The sequence below is a fragment of the Quercus robur genome, chromosome 3 (genome assembly GCF_932294415.1).
Source record: "Quercus robur chromosome 3, dhQueRobu3.1, whole genome shotgun sequence".
Taxonomy (NCBI): Eukaryota; Viridiplantae; Streptophyta; class Magnoliopsida; order Fagales; family Fagaceae; genus Quercus; species Quercus robur.
This window is the reverse complement of record NC_065536.1, coordinates 33,098,484-33,119,392: the sequence shown is the minus strand read 5'-3', so window position 1 is coordinate 33,119,392 and position 20,909 is coordinate 33,098,484. Positions and strand designations below refer to the sequence as shown.

Sequence of the window (20,909 nt, the reverse complement as noted above, 5' to 3'; positions counted from 1 at the left end):
TTTTTTTTTTTTCATTTAATTTTGGGGAGTAGAATATTCTGTGTTTACAATTATGGAACCTTTTCAAAAGTATCCTTGATGGTCAAGATGATTTTATTACTTCAAATATTGTAAGTATGCAATGGGTTATATAAATTTTTTTTACTAGGTGAAATTATTGGAGATGAATTCATGTTTTGTTTTGTTTTGTTTTTTGTTTTTGTTTTGTTTTTATTGAAAAAAGTTATTTATTTATTTTTTTTTTATCAAACCTTGTGATGATGTAGTAACTGGTGAAATTGTTAAGTGCACCATATGTATTATACATTTCTCTCATATGTAGAACCATGTGTAAATCATGTACATAAAATCCCTATTTATATGAGTAGAGGGAGTAATACATCGAGCATACCAAATAATTTTTGTTGTGCCATGATACAGCTATATGAAGCAGTAAGCTTCCTCTATGCCCCCCCCCCCCAAAAAAAAAAAAAAAAAAAAACAAAATAAAGACATGTTGAAAAGAAAAACAAGAAAAAGAAATAATCTTGCAACAACAATATAAGGTGCTAACCCTAATCATTTTAATTTTTTTAATATTTTATTTTATTTTATGGACATTTCGTTTGGGATTAAGATTGTCTAGAATTTTTAGAGTATCTCCACTATGAAATCCTTAAAATTCTATTTATTCATTTTGAAATGACTATTAGTACTATTTTGGTATCTATTTAAATAATTGTAATGTTGCAAAATCCAATACACTCATTTTTAAAATGCATCGATAAGTACAACCATGATAGAATTACCTTAAGAACTCTTAAAGATCCTAATTAATCCTCTCGTTTGCTTCTTGAGAACAATAATGTGATAAATTACCAATTGTGCCAAAAGTTTAAGATATTAAAAGATGCTTAATTAATTAATCTTATAATTTGAACACTTTTGATCCCCCTTAAGTTTGCCCCTAAATAAAGGAGACCCAATAGGTGAGATTTTTAACTTTTTAAAAAGGAGGTAGAATGAAGGTAAGGCTTGAAGTTTGAAGTCATGCTTACTTACTACTCGATATCATGATAAATTACTAATTATCTCAAAAGTTTAAACGGCTAAAAGTTATAAATGTAATCATTTACATATGATTTTAACACAAATGATAGCAATGATTTTTCTATTTTGTTGTAAGGAAAAAAAATAATTCTTGAACTGTTTCAAAAATTAATTAACTTACATGGAAGCATTTTTACAAATTTTTATTCATTTTTTTTTCTAAATCCAATCGTTTGAGAACAGATATTTATATTTGCTTTCTATTTTTTTTTCTTTCATATAGAGTTAACATTGTTAATGTGAACGAGTATAATTATCATTATGAGTTGTAAAGTAACATTTCAAGCAAAATTTACAAAAGTGAGTAACTATAGTATATTTGGACTTAAGACATATATGTTTATGTTTATTGAGTTATGGTGATGTTCCATCATATTATACAAAATTATATGAAAGTATCATTTGAAACTCCTCCACCTATTTATCTATTTTGCAATTGGAACATAGGCAGGTGTGTATTGCTCAGACAAGACTACAAGCCCACAAAGATGATCCTTGAAAAGACACAACTGAGGACAGTTTGATAGGAATAACTCTTGGAAGCTTCTGATTGAGAGGAAGTAGTGCTAATGTAGTGGTAGAGACTTATATGCTTAAGGGGAAAGGTTGTTGAATATATAAACATGAATATAGGTTGGTTTCTCATATTAAGTGAATTTTTTTATTTATTTTTTATTTTTTATAACTTTCATCAAAGGAAAGAAACAATTTATTCGTGAACTGCTTCAAACATTAATTAGCTTAAGTTTGGAAGAAATTTTCCAAATTTTCATTCATTTCATTTTTTGTTTCTTTCTAAAATCCAATTATTTGAAGAAAAAAAAAATGTAAACAAATATTTTTATTAAATCCTTCCTATTATTCCAGAGAGAAAGTCAGATAGAGTTTAAAATTGTTAACTTGAATGATTAGTATAACATGTATGTCAAATTTTATTGAATTAAGATGATGTTCCAACATATTATACTAAATCATCATTTGAAGCTCCTATACATATTTATTTATTTTGCAATTGGAATAGGGATAAGTGTAAATTTAACAGACAAATCTACAAGCCCACACAGATGATCCTTGAAAATTAAGACCCAACTGAGGACAGTTTGATAAGAATAACTCTTGGAAGCTTTTGATTGAGAGGAAGTAGAACTAATATGTGGTGGTAGAGACATGCATACATTGCCTACTTTTTTCCGTCCGAGGAATCTGGTTTAATTCTCTCCTCGTCCTTCTTGTGAGCCAAAAAAAAAAAATTGTTTTCGTCAAGGTGAATGGCAAGATTTCATTCTGTAATTATAAATTCATATAGCTAATCTTCGTCCAACGAAAAAATCATCTAACTTGAACTGGTTATAAAGGACCCATTAGATTTGACTGCATTTGAAGTCATATGCTTAATTATTAGGTGATCCAAATAAAATCCAAGCTAATCTAAGTATTGAATCATTAGTTCACAATGATTGAACAACTTGGGGATGCACTTTTCTTTTTTTCTTCATACCTATCACATACCGACTTACTCTTTTCTTAAAAAAAAAAAAAAAAAAATGATTGCCTAGTAGGCTCGTGTCTCCTAGGTCCTAGAAAATACATTATTATTTATTCTCTTATTATTCTTTACTTATATGGTAAAATTTATAATACCTCTAATATTACCCTTGTTTTTACAAAGTAGGCATTTTACATAATAACCATCTTAGAGAGCTACAAACATGATATAAGTAGGTCTTGAAATTTAATCAGAACAATCAAATTAATATTATCTTTCTTATATATCTATTTAATTAGAACTTATTTTTGCTACTATTTATGAGTCCCGTTATATTTTTTTGTACTATTCATGGGTCCCACTGTACTATTTTAGCTAACTTTTACTTTTATTTACAGTACTTTCAACTAAAATTTTTTAATTTCAAATAAATAAATTGTACCAAAACGGACACTATGTATAATTGTACACACAACACAACATTAATTCATCTCACTCCTATATATGTAGAACCCATGCATTTGATTTGTACATGCATTTGATTTGTACATGCATGTGAGAAAATCGTAATAATACATGTTGAATAATAACACGTTTCACCATAAAAAATATATATATATATATATATATATTTATAATAATAATAATAATAACACGTTTAGGTTGCCTAATACAATTACTGATCACAGCTAGTCATCCAAACGGTGATACAATGATGAACCACTAAGCTGGATCAGTGGCACAAATAAAGCTGGATCTGGTGGTTATTCAAGAATCAAACTCACGGGAAATGACTCGAAAGTCCTTACAAATTAAGACTCTTAACGGCAAAAGAAATTGACCCCTTTAGATATCCTGTCCATTGGATCTGCTTTTAGCACTGGTCCACCTTGTCTAAGAGGTGGATCCCACTGATTTTTGTAAAAAGGGTCACTATTTGACAACCAGTAGTTCTCCGTGCAATTTTTTCTCTTTACTTCATTTAGACAATTGGAAATTTGGAATTCCTTTGGCCCCATGTATTGGTGAACAGATATTTCACGTAAAGGGAATAATAAAAGGGGTGTGCGATACATTACATGACTAAGTCACTGAGGTTGACAGAGGAAATACCCAAAGAACTTGGGCTTTCACAAACCAACAACACATATATATTGTCTCCATCTCAGTGAAATATGGTCATGAAAAGGCAGGCTAAAGAGGCTTTCTTTAGTAATGAGTAAAAAAGCAACGGAATGAAGGTTCCTTTGCAGGTGAGAACAAAAGATAATCACAGATCACAATTCAGCAAGGAACAAAACTTGTTAAAAAGTGCTTGTTGGAAGCATTCTTGCAGTTTGATTTTTCTTTCTTTTTTTTGGCTGAATCTGCCTTCGTAGTCTTTCATCTCTCTCTCAAAAATGCCTATGTAACGTACGTCAACTAAACAGAATTTCAAATAAGCAATCAGGTACAAATCATATCCCCACATTTCTCAAACCAACATTAAAAAAAAAAGAAAAAAAAAGAAAAAAAAAAAGGAAGTCAAGCAAGTATTTGAGAATCATTATCCATGAATATTGTTTCACAATGAGTAGGCCATTAGGGAATTAAGAATAGGTTCATTCATCATTTATGAATGTTCCACAATCATACATTCCAAGAATTTGATTAATGTCACTTAAATAATATAATAAATAATTATTTATTTTTATGATTCTTGACATCTTATTTTGTAAGATTTATATAGTAAAATTTGTAATATCTCTAACATCACTAGTTTTTAGTGTGTTTCCAAATTCTATCTTTATTTTAAATGCTTACATGTATTTCATATTGTCAATGAATTGCCTACATGAAAAAAAAAAAAAAAATCCATATGGAATTTTGTGGAGGTTCTTTTATGCCCATATATCTATATTTCATATTATATCATTGATTATTAATTTTTACCATTAAAGTTCTAAACTCATGAAATTGTTTCAATTTGAACCTTTTACGCAGCAATAACTCCGTTATTTTGAGTAGTAACAAAGCAAAGAAAAGCAGTTTGATGTATCTTGTTTTCCTCTTAATTAAGTTTCTCAAGATGATTCTATTTTGGCTTCTCATTCTTGAAAATCGGACTTTACTTTTTTACATTACAAATGCAAGCTTCCATCACCAGGCACCTTTGTACCTAAGCGGATATGGTACCTTTTCTGTTTACAAGGGCTAGAGATTTCAAGGTCTAACTCATTATTGATTAAAGATCCGAGTCTCTTGTATAACTATAGTCAAGGTTCATTATATCTATTCATACTTTGAGTGTATGCAAAACAATCCGATTTTACTTGGAATTGAAGCAAATTAACTCTTAACCTATTTGTAGTGTAAGTATAGTAATTTTGGTATAATTTAGAATTTATCTTAGGAGGTTGGTTTAGTGGTTCCTAAAACTTCATGATATCCATAAGATCTTAGGTTTGAAACCTCTCACCATCATTTTGGGACTATCTCTATGAAATTCCTTCCTGTTATAACTTGGTACGTTGAGGATGGGAGAATTGTATACACTTGACAAAATAGTCGGATACTCGATGTTTGAAGAGGTTTGGATACTTTTGTTTGTCCAAAAAAAAAAAAAAAACCCTAATATAAATACTCTTCAATAATTTCATTATACAACATAAAATTTGATAATAAAGATATTATAACCAATAATGGTTTTTTTATTATGGTTGTAGGTCTCTAAATTTGAACCACATTAATTCCATTTTCTCTCTCTCTCTCTCCTTTCTTTATTTTTCTTTTCATAATTTCTCATATATTTTATTATGGTGTCAAATCTATGTCTCACATTAGTTATGTTATATCTTTTCCAATAACAAGGTCATGGATTCAACTTTATTGGGGAATTGCATTAGCCATTAGGGTTAGAGAAGGCTACACATTCATATAGGCATAGCTATTATATGTTGACAATAGAAAGGGGGTGGGGGGGGTGTTCCTTCTATTTTTGAAACCCAAATTCAAAGATCATATTTCGAGTAAATTTTGCAGTGAATGGGATTTCTAACCACAAAAGAAAATGCATCTTGTTAGGGTTTTAGGACCTAGTTGTCACAAAATATATTAACCAATTTTTAGCTAAGTAATTAATTAGATTAATAATGCTTTAGATTTGAATTGAATAACATCCCACAAACATAAATCACATAAGACACCAAAATGATGATCTAGAAAAACTAATGAAATAACCCATTTTATAGTTAAAAAAAAAAACATAGGGGAATTTAACATAACAATCCTTAAGGTAACAAATTGACTAGAATATAATGAAAGTTTACACAAAAGATTTAACCCTAAATCTAATGATACATCTGTAGTACTTACTAACTACACATAGCTCCGAGATCCATGAAATCTTCTAATTTGACTTGTTGCACACGAACTCCAATTTCATAAATCTGAGATCAACACTCAAATATTTGTCCAATAATCGTAGTCAATTGGTTGTAGCAATTTCACTTGAACACTAGATCTTTTGCATGCACGTAGGCTCCGATTGATGCTTCAAGAGGACTTGAAAAATTCCAAATCTGTGTACAAAAACATTGCCCTCTTATGTGTGTAAAAACATGCTCTAGGGTTTGTATATATAGTGTACTTGAGTTGCAGTAAACCCTAGTTGAGAAGAATTGCTGAAAAACCAAAATTTCTGAATCTTGATTAGTCAAATCATTTAGTTCAACTGATCAAGTTAAATGACTCTTGACTTGTTGAGTTGCAGTCGAAATGCTGTGCAGTAGTTGTTCAGATTTTGCAATCTTGAGTCTTCAATTGTTCTGAATTTGATTTGTCTTAATTCAATAAAAAATCAATACCAATTAATTAAAAAAAACTAGGTACTGAATTGATACATTTGTTTATGATTGCCAACATAAAAATATGGACCTAACACATCTCATTCCTAATGAGTGTTAGAAATATAGGTTTTGTCTAACACGTCTCATTCCTCATGAATATTAGAAATATAGGTTTTGTCTAACTATTCATCTTAAACACATCCCATATATTACATATAGGGACTCTTTGTGCTCCGTCTGAGTTTGTACTCGATTATATCTTTGGCTGTATCAAATATAAGCTGGCGAACCGTATATCCATATAACAATCTTTCATACCAAACTTTCTTGCTGCTACGAACTTTTCATACCAAAATACTAGTTCCATTACAGCCACAACATCTGTAAGTACATTATTAATGAAAGCAGCTAATCTCTGAGTCAATTCAGTGACTTGTTGAGACTTGATAGCAGTGTCATGTATTATTAATATTCAAGACAAATTATATCAAACTACCAAGGCTTGCCATGGTAGATATTTTTGGTTTTTGTTCATTAATGAAATTTACTCTTTTTTAAGAACAGACGAAAAGAATTCTCACAATGAAAGCTAATTCAATTTAAACTATTAATAAATTAAACAGAACTTAGAAAACAACAGAGTAACAAGAGAACCACTTCAATTGCTAGGTTTCCTTGTTTAAGAATACTTCTTCACATTGACATGTTAATTTCTTTAAGTTGGGTTGATAGTCCTTGTCATTCATTTACTCTGAAAGATTCATCTTCCTTTAGCAGGGAAATACTTTCTCAAGTAATTCTTGAACCATTTGGTGAACAAATTGACCCATGCAATCGGCTACTTACCTAGAAATTCACAACACACTTTTTTAAACATAAATTTGCGTCTTATAAAGCTAATTCTAAGTCTTATGTTGCTATTTTCCTTTCTATTTTACTTATTTCTATTATTTCAACATTTTAGATCTGTATTAAAATTAAAAATGAATTTTAAAATGTCATAATTTTAAAAACCAAACACATGTATTCATAAATTACGTGTATAATATTGAGAAAACATTTCCTCTTGTATTTTGCTCAAAAAATTTTTTTTTTTGGTTGTTTTTTTTTTGAGTTTTATATCTATCCATCCAAAATCCTATCTAGTGCTTTCAATTATATAAATACATACAACATCACAATGGTGTGAGTGATAATTTATTTAAATATATTGCATACACACACATATTACTTATACATAAATTATGTCTATAATATTGAGCAAAACTTATCTCTTTTATCTCTTATATTTAGCTTCTTAACTTTTATTTATTTATTTTAATTTTGGCAAAAATATGATTTTGGTCTATACATTTTGGGCTTATAGTCAATTTGATCCTTACATTTTAGTAGTAGTTAATTTAGTCCATGTTATTTTCAACTTACAATTAATTTGATTTCTACTATTAACTTATTAACAGAAAATGCCTATATAATTAATAGTGTGCACTATAGGCATGATGAATGTTGACGTGTCTATATTTTAGTGTCCACATCAGTGCTTACATGGCAAAAAAACATCAATATTTAAAAATAGTTTTCTTATTTTTTATACCAATTTTATCATTTTCTTTATTTTTTATTTTTTAGTATTAATTTTCTTACCATTTCTTGGTAATAAGCATATTTTCTCTTAATTTCTTTTCTCAATGTTTTTTTATTTATTTTTATTTTTATTTTTATTTTTTACTTTCTTGCAATTTCTTGGTAACCAAACATTATCCAGATCCACCACCACCATCCCAAATTGCCACCACAACCTCAATAGTTTAGCATCACCACTTTTCCAAATCCACCACCACCAAGCCCAAATTACCACCTCCTCAATAGTCTAGCCCTACCACCAAATATAGATCCACCATTACCAAACCCAGATCCACCACAACTAAACCCAAATTACTACCACTCCCACAATATAGCACGACAACAAACTCAAATCCACCACTACCGAACCCAGTTCCATCACCAACAAACCCTAAAATCAAATTTCAACCACAATTGAGACATATATTGAACCATCAAACAACCTAAACCCTCACACCATTACATATTGAAAAAGGAGAGATTGAGTGGGTAAGTCCAAGAAAAGTATAGATAGAGGGAGAGAGTAAGGAAACCACCTCAATGGTGGATCGTGGTGGTGAATGACAAGGAAGGAGAGTGACTGACCGTGGTAGGTTCGTCGTTATCAACAGTGCAGCTGTTGTGGTATTATTTAATAAATTAGTGAGTTAACAAGTTAACTTATTAATGTTAATGAGTTAACGGTATGGACCAAATTAACTACGAATTGAAAATAAGTGACCAAATTGGTTGCTACTGAAATGTAAAGACCAAATTGATTGTGACTCTGAAATGTAGGACTAAAATGATATTTTTGCCCTTAAATTTTTTGTATTATTTATCCATCTAAAATCTAATCTTGTATTCTTAAGTATATAAATACAATGCGTACAACATTCCAATGGTGTGAGTAATAGTTTATTCAAACATTCTGTGTATTTCAATATGATGTCAAAGCCATTTCACCTTCATGGCCCATGGCCTCCAACTCTTCCTTCTTATCTTCCTCTACTGTAAACAATTTTTTTTTTTTTTTGGGGGGGGGGTGGGGGGTGGGGGAGGTGGGGGAACCCTACATCCAGTGGGGAATTTTGCAAAAAAAAATATAATCATGCTATAGTGAACTTGTGAATATACAAGTCCATGACCTTCATACAACACACCACTTTTTAGGTATTGAGTCCATTCCATCCACTGGCGTTTTAAGTATCTTAGTCTAAGTATGTCTTTAATATTATTGCACATGCTAGCATGGACAATTACAAACCCATTCTTCCTTTCTCCACTACAAGCAAGCTTAACAACAATTGTGGCACATCATTTCACAATCCCAACTTTTATCATGAAACTGTGGGTACAATACCTAATAGTCACTCGCTCAAGCACACTATAGATCATGACCTCTTCATCTCCGAGACCTCAACTTGGTTATGCCACCTTTTTGAGTAATAATCTCATCTCATGGTTCTGCAAAAACTAATGTGCAATTGCACACCTCTCTGCTAAGTGTTCATTTAGGAACAACTTATTTAATTTTTTGCTAAAATTTTTTTGCTGAAAGTGTGCTAAAATATATTTATACTTTGAAAAAATGAAAAAAAAAAAAAAAAAAGTAAGAAAACAAGGTTTTACAAAGTTGTATATAAAAACTAAAAAACTGAGTTTATAAGCTCAAGTCATACTAAAAATTAATCCGAATATAAAGCCTTCGCTGAACTTGACTTCAATCTTTGCAATCTGAACTTGGTGTGATGCTTCCTCATGTTCCAATTCTTTGGTGTGATAACATTGGGCTCCATTTACCTTACAAAGGCATCTCTTCTTGTACTCTCAAAATGTATAAGTATAATGCAAACACTCCAATGGTGTTAACGATGATTTAGTCAAGCTTTTTGTGTCTTTCAATTGTTTGCAACAAGATGTAACATATGATATTTTTTAATATATAACAAAAATGTAAAGCAAGTTAGTTATATAATTCAAAATATTTTTCTTCCTACAATAAGTGGGTAAAATATGAATTATTTTTAAATCATTTTGATCATCATTAATATTCTTCAAACAATTTAGATCATCATTTTTTTTTTTGATAAATAAATTTGATATTTTAAAATATATTAAAAATTTTAAGACTGAAAAATATAAAAATTAATTCACTTAAAATAATTTAAATATAAATATCATTTTACATTCCTAAACATGTACAAGCCAATAGAAAAATATATCGAAAAAAATAAAATAAAGGAAAACTTTACCTTTCATAGATGACAATTGCAATAAAAATCTATATAACGTCTATAACCATCAAAACCAAAAAATATCATTTCTTAAAAATAAAATAAAAGCCGCACACACACACACACACACAATGTCTCTATCTTTAGTTCTCTCAATGCCAAAAAAAGAAGAAGATTTTTACTTAAGAGATTTACTTTTCTATTAAGAACATACCATTGAATATATTTGGGTTTAATGAATTACGTATAACATGGAGTAATAAAAAGGAAAAATATATCCATGAGTCATTTAAATAAATGTAGTACATTTTAAAAAAAATATAGGGGGCTGCAATTAATTATATATCGAATGGAACAATATAGGAGGGAGAGGGGGATTTTTAAATGGTATGAGAGTCATGGTCCCCATCCCTCTCCCACTGATCTTTCATATCATTGCCTGAGCCAAAATATTCTTTAGAAGTGGAATTAAAATTGTAATGACAAAATAGTTTCTTACTTCTCTTTATATGCTATATCAACTATATATAGTACGTAATAAAACAAATATTACATACAACTAAAAGTCATAAAATATAAGGACTAAGATAAAAAAGAAAAACTCATAGATGAAAGATTAAAAAAATAAAAGACAGACTATTATGGAACACAAGCAAGGAGTACAATCAAACAAATAAATGCTACACCAATATTCACATATGATTTGCTTGCTCAATTTAATTTAAGGTAAAAAATGCACATACAAATATTTGTACCTAAAAAATATTTAAAAATAAAGTTGTTTGTTTGGATGTCACGCATCATTATTATATAATTTATATTATTAAAAGAAAAAAAAAAAACACCAAAACTCTGATGGCCATATGTTATTTTATTTATTTATTTATTTTTGTTCTTAATACATTTTGAATGGAAAAGAGATTATTAAATAGGAATATCTTCATTAGAAAGATAAAAAAAAAAAATGCCAATTAACTTAAAGGTGATTGGACTTGAAGAAAGTTAGTTTTATTAGGTTTTATTAAATTGCTCTTGTAGTTAGGGAATAAGTATTTGTTGAAAAACTGCTGCTTAAGAATTTGGGAAATTTAGCTAAGAATTTTGTAACCCAATTAATTAATACCTTCTAGTATTTTCAAATGAGTCATTTAGGATTTAAATTCTCTTATCAACTATTAAATTTAAAAAGAATTTAGAGAATGAGATATATATATATATTTATATATATAAAGATTTATTTTTTAAAAATAAAATTGGAGGGATGGTCCCCTTCTCCTAGCTCGCTCTGCGACACTATTTCAGATTAAACTTTTGTCTCTCTCAAGTAGGGTTTGGATATTCGGTTTTCTATGGAAATCCATATTAATTATATGAAAGACAAATCAATGAAAACCACAGTAAAAGGAGAGCACATTGTCTCGTTTATTTTTAAAATTTTTTTTTTTTTAGAGCTGCATAGTCTTATTAGTATAAGAGAATGGTGGTAAAACTCGCAATACATGAAACTTTACTATTCATTCATATGGGTAAACAGAAATTAATAGAAAATGACAAGTGCAATAATTATAATGCTCCTTGGGCATAACATAGTTTTAAACTATTCCTACAGCATAAGAAACCCACCTACAAGTTTGTCACATATATTACCTATACTGCCTTTAACGAAGATCCAAAAAGCTCTGCGCCATAAGTAATTGCTCATACTCAAAATTGTATTAACATAATACAAAGACGCAGGTCTTATACTATCCTGTCTATAAAATGCTAGCTACAACAAATAATGTCTACCATTTATAGGAAATGACATTATAGTTGACACATGAAAAAAACTGTAATGATTATGTGGGATAACGACTTCAGTGCGTCTAAAATAGGAGGATACTCTTCATTTCAAGTAATAGTTAAAATTTATTTCTTTTATAAAATAATGTATATATTGTTTGATTATTTATTTAAAATTTTAATAGATTTATATCGTACTTATATGCTATTCTATTTAAGCATAAGAAACAAATCTAGCATTTATTATCATATTTCTCTCTCTCTCTCTCTCTTCCCTACAACAAGTGAATAAGCAGGAATTCTAATCTAGGTTTTCGTCCATGGGAGAACTAGGTAATATAACTCAACTACAATTTAGGTGTCTATATCTACAAATTAACACCCACCCTAATTCTATATATTTTTTAGAAAAATTATTCTATACATTTGGTGTAGGTAGTATACCTCTCTTTCACATGTGTGCGTGAAGCATAGGTTACATAATTCAACTTTTTGTATCTTCGTTATCTAGTGGAGCCCTTAGGTTTATCCGGAACAATATTGAAAATTAAACTTAGTTACCATATGATAAACATTCTCAAAGTCTTCATATGTTAACTTGCAAAAAAAACAAAAAACAAAATACCTAAAATTATTTTTTATTTTTAAATTTACCTGTTTTTTCTACCCTAAAAAAATATAATAAACATTCTAACTTAAGAATCCTAAGAATTTAGGTTCAACAAAAATAATTTGGGCACCAAAACATAATCTTTAACCCCTTAAAAAAAACCAAAAATGGGCTCAAATAAAAAAAAATAGTGAAAATAACAGCAAAAATAGCCTAAACAACAATAAGATTAGGAAAAATAATAATAAGTAAAAAAAATATTAGCCATTCAAAAACAAAAAATAAAAACCCTAATAAATCAATTTTGTAATTTATTCCATAAAAATAATCTATATTTTCATTTTTCCTAAAATAAAGAAAATCAAGAGAGATACTTGAGTTCTCCTTAGCAGTGTCAGTAGCTCTTCTTTCATCAGTTTTGTTGTCATAGTGTACAACTATCACACACACACACACACACACACACACTCTCTCTCTCTCTTTCTCTCTCATCTTTTCAGATTCTTTCTCATTTTATTACTCTCATTTCAGCATTTTAAGTTCTTACTTTATCTCTCATCAGTCAATTTTTGCTTTAGTTCTTAATTTTAACCCTTTTTATCTTTTAGGTTTCGCTCAACTCCTGAGTTTTTATTAGTGCTTTATATATAAATATATCTATATATATATATATATATATATTTATACACACATACATACACTATAAGTTAAAAAAAAAAAAACTATTAGACTATTTTAAATGTTAGTGTTTTGGCAACATTTTAGGTATATTTTAGACTAAAATGTAAAATATACTCTCCATGTTTAACCAAAATTTATTTCAGTCTTCTAACTTTGTTTTCGTTCATTTTAGTTATCTAAATTTCAAGTTTATTCAATTAAGTTATTTCCATTAACTTTTGTTAAATGTTGCGGTTAATTGTCCAAATTTTTAAATTTTTTCATCAAAAAATTTTAAATTAAAAAATAAAATTAATGATTGAAAATTTTTTTTTCTAGATTCTTTTTGCAAAAATTTTAGCAGAAGTTAACAAAGAGGTCTTAATTGAATAAACTTGAAAGTTAGAGGATTGTAATAAATTCTGGTGAAACTTAGAAGATGTGTTTTGCATTTTAGCCTGTATTTTAAATAGTATAACAATTAAAGTAGTCTAATAGTCTATTATTTATTTATTTTTGGGAACAAACTAATAGTCTATTATATATTAAAAGAAATATGCACTAATAAAAACTCAAGAGTTGGGCAAAAGCCGAAAGGAAAAAGGAGTTAAAATTAAAAAATAATAAAATGAAAAAGCAAAAAGGGAATAATGAGAGATGAAACATAAACTAAGAAGAGAGAGAGAGAGAGAGAGAGAGAGAGAGAGAGAGAGAGAGAGAGAGAGAGAGAGAGAGAGAGACCTGTTGCAACAACAAGTCAAGCTACCAACGCCACCAAGGAGAACTCATAGTTACAGTATTTCTTTTGGTAACTTTTTTTAAGGCAAAAAAAAATTAAAAATTAAATTAGTGTTTTATGGAATCGGTTGAACAAGTTACAAATCTAAACAATTAGTTTTTTTTTTTTAACGAGATTTTTATTAAATGTTTTGTTTATTTGTTTATGTTTGGCTTTACTTTTTTGTTATTTGGACTATTTTTGCTATTGTTTTGGCTAATTATTATTATTGTTATTTCGGTTTGTGTGCTGTGTAAAAGATTAAGGATTATATTTGGAGGCCCAAGATTATTTGTTGTTAACCTCAAATTCTTAGAATTCTCAAGTCAGGGTGTTCAATATATGTATTTTCTATTCAATATATATTAAACACCCTGACTTAAGAATTCTAAGAATTTGAGGTCAACAACAAATAATCTTGACTTGAGAATTCAAGTTTTATAATTTTCAAGTCAAGGTGTTCAATATATATATATATAAGTTCGAGTGTTGATATAACACCTTGAGCCGCCACTAGGAACGATATTGAAAATTAAGGGTATATTTGGTAATAGTTTTTTCTCATTTTTTGTTTCCAAAAACAATTTTCTATTTTTAAAACTAAAAAACTTGTTTGGCAATCCAAAATAAACAAAAAACAAAAACTATTTTCAAAACTCAATTTACAAAGGAAACTGAAAACATACAAAATACTGTTTTCAGTTTCTAATTTTCAAAAGTTAATGAAAGCACATTTAATTTAATGAATCTGTCTCATTTAATGAGTTAGCATTAGACTTTAAACTCTAATAACAATATATTTTAGTATTTTTTATTTTTTTTCTTCAAAAAATTATTTTTTTAATTTAAATGAACCAAACAGGTTTTTAATTTCAAAAATACAAGAAAATTATTTTTTCTTTATATACCCAAAAACAAGTTTTTGAAAATATAAAATAAAAACTGTTTCCAAATATAACCTACACTTGTGACATATTTGAATTATGATATTCAAAACCCGATGAGAAATGGTGGAGTCATATCATAAATAAAGCTTGAATTAAGGGTACAATATATTTATGTAGAGGAATCAATATCATATGTGGAGACCACGCGGAAGGAAAGGGAGAGTGACGAAAGAGAGGGTTGTCCTGATTCTAGCGAGAAGATACGAATTTAGAGAAGGAGAGATAGGGAAGGCTGAGGTCCACACCTCAGTGGCCCCAAACTATCGCCGCATAACGACACATTCAGCTGCGTGAGAGAGAGCTGCATGAACAGGAACACCAACATCCACACAATTATTTTTCTTTTTTTTAATAAAATTCCTTGAATTTTAATGGTAATGGAAAAGGAAGATAAAAATCAAAATAACCCTTGATAGTGAGAGAAAGAGACAGTAAGAGAGAGAAAGATAGAGAGATATGGGTGTTGCATATATGGATGGATGTACATGTATGTGTTGGTATATATGTACATGACATAACATGATTGAGGAACAATAAAAAGTGACAGAAACAATTTTATCCTTTAAATAAACAACAGCAAGTAAGAAGCATAAATAGGTCTACAGATTGATTGTTTTCTTCTCTTCATTCCCGGATTGTAGCTGTCCCCCTGAGATACTTTCTTGTTGGTTCTTTGTGGGTATAGCTCAAACTTCAAAGGTAATGATACTAATAAAACCATCGTTTCAGTTTGAATATTGTTGTTTTCATTTTCACTAGATTTACACGTAGGTTTTTTTTCTTTCTTTTTCTATATCTTTGAGAGCTCAAAGATAAGTAGAAGAGGCTAAATTCTTTGTGGGTATTTGTAATTTTTATTCTTTCAGATTGTTTTTTTTTTTTTTTTTGGGGAAGAAACAACAAGAGCAACAACTAGCTTGAAGATAGAGATTCTTGAAGATGGCCTCGTCTTCCTCATCCACACTGTTTTTTGGAACCAGAGAAGAGAATCAAAGCCAGACAGCACAACAACCTTCTTCTACAATCACTTCCTCAACTACTCCAACCACAGCTCCTCAAAAGAAAAGGAGAAACCAACCTGGAAATCCAAGCAAGTATCTGTTTAGATCTATTGTTTATAGTTCTTCATTTTTTTTTCTTCATAATTTTGCCACAAGGGTTTCTTAGGCTTTTGATTTTGGACATTGATGGGCTAGCTTGATTTGCATGTTACTTTTAATTTCGTTTTCCTTTCAACTTTTGTAATTAATTTTGAACATTGCTGGTGGAATTGACAACAAGAGTAGGCTTCTGTTTGTCATTTTTATCATTGAATTATTCTAATAGTTTATTGTTTGTCATTTTTCGATGACAGATCCAGATGCGGAGGTAATAGCACTATCTCCCAAGACCTTAATGGCAACAAATAGGTTCATATGTGAGGTATGTAACAAAGGGTTCCAAAGGGAGCAAAACTTACAGCTTCACAGAAGAGGGCACAACCTGCCATGGAAGCTAAAGCAAAAGACTAACAAAGAACCGAAACGGAAGGTGTATCTGTGCCCCGAGCCGACATGCGTTCACCATGACCCTTCACGAGCTCTCGGCGACCTCACCGGCATTAAAAAGCACTACTCTCGAAAGCACGGGGAGAAGAAGTGGAAGTGTGAGAAGTGTTCAAAGAGGTATGCCGTGCAGTCGGACTGGAAGGCTCATTCCAAGACCTGTGGCACTAGAGAATACAGATGTGACTGTGGCACTCTTTTCTCTAGGTAATTCATCTTATCCGTATATAATCTTTTCACATTAATCATTATGCGAAATTATATACATAGTTATCATTCATTCATTCATTAATAAAAGTTGACAAAGAGGGTAGAGACGAGAGAAAACAGTGAATAACAAAATGGGGGATATAAAAAAACAAAAAACATAGGAATCTCTTGCAAATATATATATTCATATTTATGTCCCTCTTGCAGTGTGTCCTAAGGCTATGGCAGGACTGGTTCCACGTGAGTAATCTGTAGAAATGCCGTGGTCTACTAGGGGTTTCAAAAGGCAAATGAATTGAAAAGTTGTTTGAGAACTAAAAACAAGGAAACTTCATGTTTCTCCCTCGAAAACAACGCCGCTTCATCTTTTTCTCGTTCACGTGTTGTATTACAATGTTTGAAAGCATATTGTTACAGAATTTGTTTTCATGTGACTTGGATAAGTTATTGGTTTTGTTCTCTTCTATCTACATGTAGTCAGGGCTCAGTTCTTCCCGCTACTTCTTCCCATGAAAACAATACTCTCTCTCTCTCAGTGCAATGATAATATGGTCCTCCATTGGTGGAGCACCAATATTCCAGCTATACAGTCCTTTTTTTTTCTCCTTTAAAAAATGTGACCTTTTATTGGCGATTTTCATGGTTATGGAATCAATCTTTAAATGGAAAATACAATGTTCATGAGTTTTGCTGTTTTAAAGTCAGCTCCAGATTGGAGATTCACTGCTAATTTTCTGGTTTTCTTTTTTTATAAGTTCCTTGTTCAATTATTTAAGAGCCAGTCTTTAGACATTCGATATAGAATTTGGTTCTTGAATAGTCAATGCTTAATAATTTTCAATAATCCAGTAAATTTATATGAGCCATCGAAAATCTTTGTTCTTTGCTCTTGGGAAAGTAAATTTCTTCTCGCATTTCTGATTTCTAACTTCCTTTTCGACTGTCTCGGTAAAAATTGTATGATTTCTCCTTCCTTCAACTTTCCTTTCCTTTTTGCTTTGTTTTGTGTGTAAGAATTGGTCCAAATCCTTAATATTATCACTGTTCTTAAAAAGGAAAGTTTTCCAACAACATGATTGTTCAAGTCAATTATTTGTTCTGACTACCATAAGACTAGCAAGTTTTGACCTTTCTTGTCTGGAGGGATCAATTGATAATTCTCCTGTTCAAGCTTTTAGGGTGTGTTTGGAAATAGAATTCAATAACTCTTAGAATTTTAAAAATAACATGATTCAAATTGAGGAGAATTTAAATTTATCAATTTTAAATTTATTTGTTTGGATGAGTATATCTAAAAAATAAGAAAATTAAGTATTATACTAATTACAAAAATTCTAATATGGTGATGGTAATAATTTGATAATGGAGGTGCCACAGTGTCATTTGTCTTGGTGTTAGTGATGATAAAGAGGATGATGGCGGTGATGAGTGGCAATAATGGTCATGACTGCAGTCATGGTGGTATTTGGTGGCAACGGTGGTGATAATTAATGGTAGTGCTTGTAATGGTAGCGGTGATAGCATGGTGATTATGGAAATAGTTGTGATTGCAGTGGTAATGGTGGTGGTGCTCTCACGGATGGTGGTGAGAGGTGTTAGTGATTGCGGTATGGTGATGGCAATGACAATGGGTGTGATAACATAAAGGATAATGGTACTTGCATGAGAATAGTAATCTTGGTAGATTGTTGAATAACACATTCTCCTACGGAATTTTATGTTCAAAATTCCACATAAAAATTGTAATAACTCTTTTGTTAAACCCAAAAAGGGAAATCAGCTTTGAAAAACTTTAAATTACAACATTAATTAAAATCTTACCTCAAAATCGGTCATCCAAACATAATATAAGAAAAATTAATCTATTTTACAAGTTGGCATTCTATGATTCTATCTCAAAATAAAAATGAACTCATTATATTGGGCTCACAAAGTATTTAAAATGAGCTTGTAATGTGTCAATACAACATTTAAGAAGTCTCTAGTTTTTTGGATTAACACCATTTTAAAAAAATTATGACCTAAGTTATTATTCTTTTCTATTGTGGTGTTGGGTTGAGAGGGTGGGGAGGATTTGAGGGAGAACACGTTTTCTTCATATTATTCTAAATTGAATAGAGAAATCCATTGTTCCTATGTACTTCACAATGGAAGAAGTGCTCTCCCTTCTTTAAACCCCATTTCTTTGTGAGTCAAGTCCATTTGTTTGATGACAAAAGACACTACTAGTTGAGTCGATTGATACCAACAAGTTTGTTTCAAAGAGTATCCCATGGGAAGTGAGCACAAATTCATACTACATTATGTTGAAGGGCCTCCCTCAATTATCGTTCTTTAATCTATGCGTACTCCCACCCTGTCATGACAAAAACAAAATGACCCTCCATTGCCTTTGGGTTTTATTTTACCCTCAAATAGTCACTTTACTCATGATCACCATTTCAAATTCTTTCCTATTCTTTTACATTCTATTATAAGTTATCTATTGACTTTGTTTCCATTGTAATTGTTGCAGGCGAGACAGTTTTATCACTCACAGGGCCTTTTGTGATGCACTGGCTCAGGAGAGTGCTAGGCATCCTACCAACTTAAACACAATGGGGAGTCATCTTTTTGGAAGCAACCACATGAGCCTAGGCCTATCACAGCTTGGTTCTCAGATTCCCCCACTGCAAAATCAGAACCCTCCATCTAATAATATGTTACGACTAGGCAGTGCCGGTGGGGCAAAGTTTGAGCACCTAATTTCTCCATCAAATCCTTCTTCATTTGGCCAGCCTCCACAATCAATGCATTCATCTTCCTTATTCATTCAAGACGCAAACCAAGGCTTTCCAAACAAGCCACAGTTGCATGGACTCATGCAACTTCCTGATCTTCAAAGCAATAGTAACAATTCGTCACCAGCTGCTAGTCTCTTTAACCTTAGCTTCTTTCCTAATAATAACAGTTCCCCGGGTGGTATAAGCAGTGGAGACAATGTCAATATCTCTAGCACCAATTTATCATCTTCGGGCTTATTAATGCAAGACCAGCTCAACAATAGCAATGGTGGCAGCCAAGGGACAACGCTATTCTCTACTAACATGGGTGATCATGTTGGCTCTGGTGTCTCTTCTCTCTACAGCAATTCTTTGCCTCCTGAAAACATAACTTCTCATATGTCTGCCACTGCATTGCTTCAAAAAGCCGCTCAAATGGGATCAACTACAAGCAGCAACAATAGTTCTTCTATGTTTAGAGGCTTGGCTAGTTCTAAATCCGAGAAGCAAAATGTGTTGGCCAACTTTGGTGTTAGTTTTGGCAATGATAATGGAGGAGAGAGCCTAAGATCACATATAGAAAGTGGAAACCATCTTCAAGGGTTAATGAATTCTCTTGCTAATGCAAGCTCTTCCATGTTTGGACGTGGACAAGACAACAACTTTGGTGGGTTCAATGGCAGTGGGGTCACGTTGGACCAGCACCATAGTAACACGAATTTCAGCACTGTGGATGAGGCCAAGTTACATCAAAATCTGGCTGTGAACTTTGGAGGGTCTGACAAGTTGACATTGGATTTTTTGGGCGTGGGAGGAATGGTAAGGAACATGGGTGGAGGGTATTCACAAAGAGAACAACATGCTATCAATATGAGTTCTTTGGAACCCGAATTAAAGACAGCCCAGCAGGCAAGTCAAGCATTTGGAAGCACAACAATGCAATGAACTTATTATATCCAATAGAAATAAAACAAGTATTCCATTCTAGTTAGGTTTTGCATGTTCGTTAAATATGTATGAACAAAAATATAACCCTTTTTTTTACCCCTATAGGGTTTCATTCCAAATTATGCATGCCTAATTTCTTTGCTACGTTCAACTTTTTATTTTTTTCCTTTTGGTCAAACGCTTTGATCCCATTTCAGCTATTATATTAAGTTATACTATATTACCTTTCTTGCCTAGTTAGAGGTTACAAAAAAAAAAAAAGGGGGACTTCGAAAGCATGTTCTTCTCTCAAATAACGATGCATGTGTATCCAAAATATTCGTAACATATGCAATTAATAAAATTACTTTACATAGAAATTTCTAGCTCTTACAGGTTTGTTTTGAAGTCCACAAATGAGGTAAGCCATGTTGAGTAAGACTGTCAA

At 30.8% G+C, this 20,909-nt stretch overlaps 1 protein-coding gene across 2 annotated transcripts; it reads left to right on the top strand.

Moving 5' to 3' along the window:
- The first annotated feature begins 15,552 nt into the window (after positions 1-15,552).
- On the top strand, positions 15,553-20,626 carry LOC126717836 (protein indeterminate-domain 5, chloroplastic-like). Of its 2 annotated transcripts, none has more exons than XM_050419761.1 (4): positions 15,553-15,717; positions 15,913-16,108; positions 16,373-16,769; positions 19,288-20,626. In XM_050419761.1, the coding sequence occupies exons 2-4, from the start codon at positions 15,958-15,960 to the stop codon at positions 20,477-20,479; spliced, it is 1,740 nt and encodes a 579-aa protein (XP_050275718.1). In that variant the 5' UTR covers positions 15,553-15,717; positions 15,913-15,957; the 3' UTR covers positions 20,480-20,626. The 2 variants fall into 2 exon arrangements, with proteins under 2 accessions (XP_050275718.1, XP_050275717.1); XM_050419760.1 differs by having other exon boundaries at positions 15,561-15,717; positions 15,885-16,108.
- Positions 20,627-20,909: the final 283 nt, after the last annotated feature.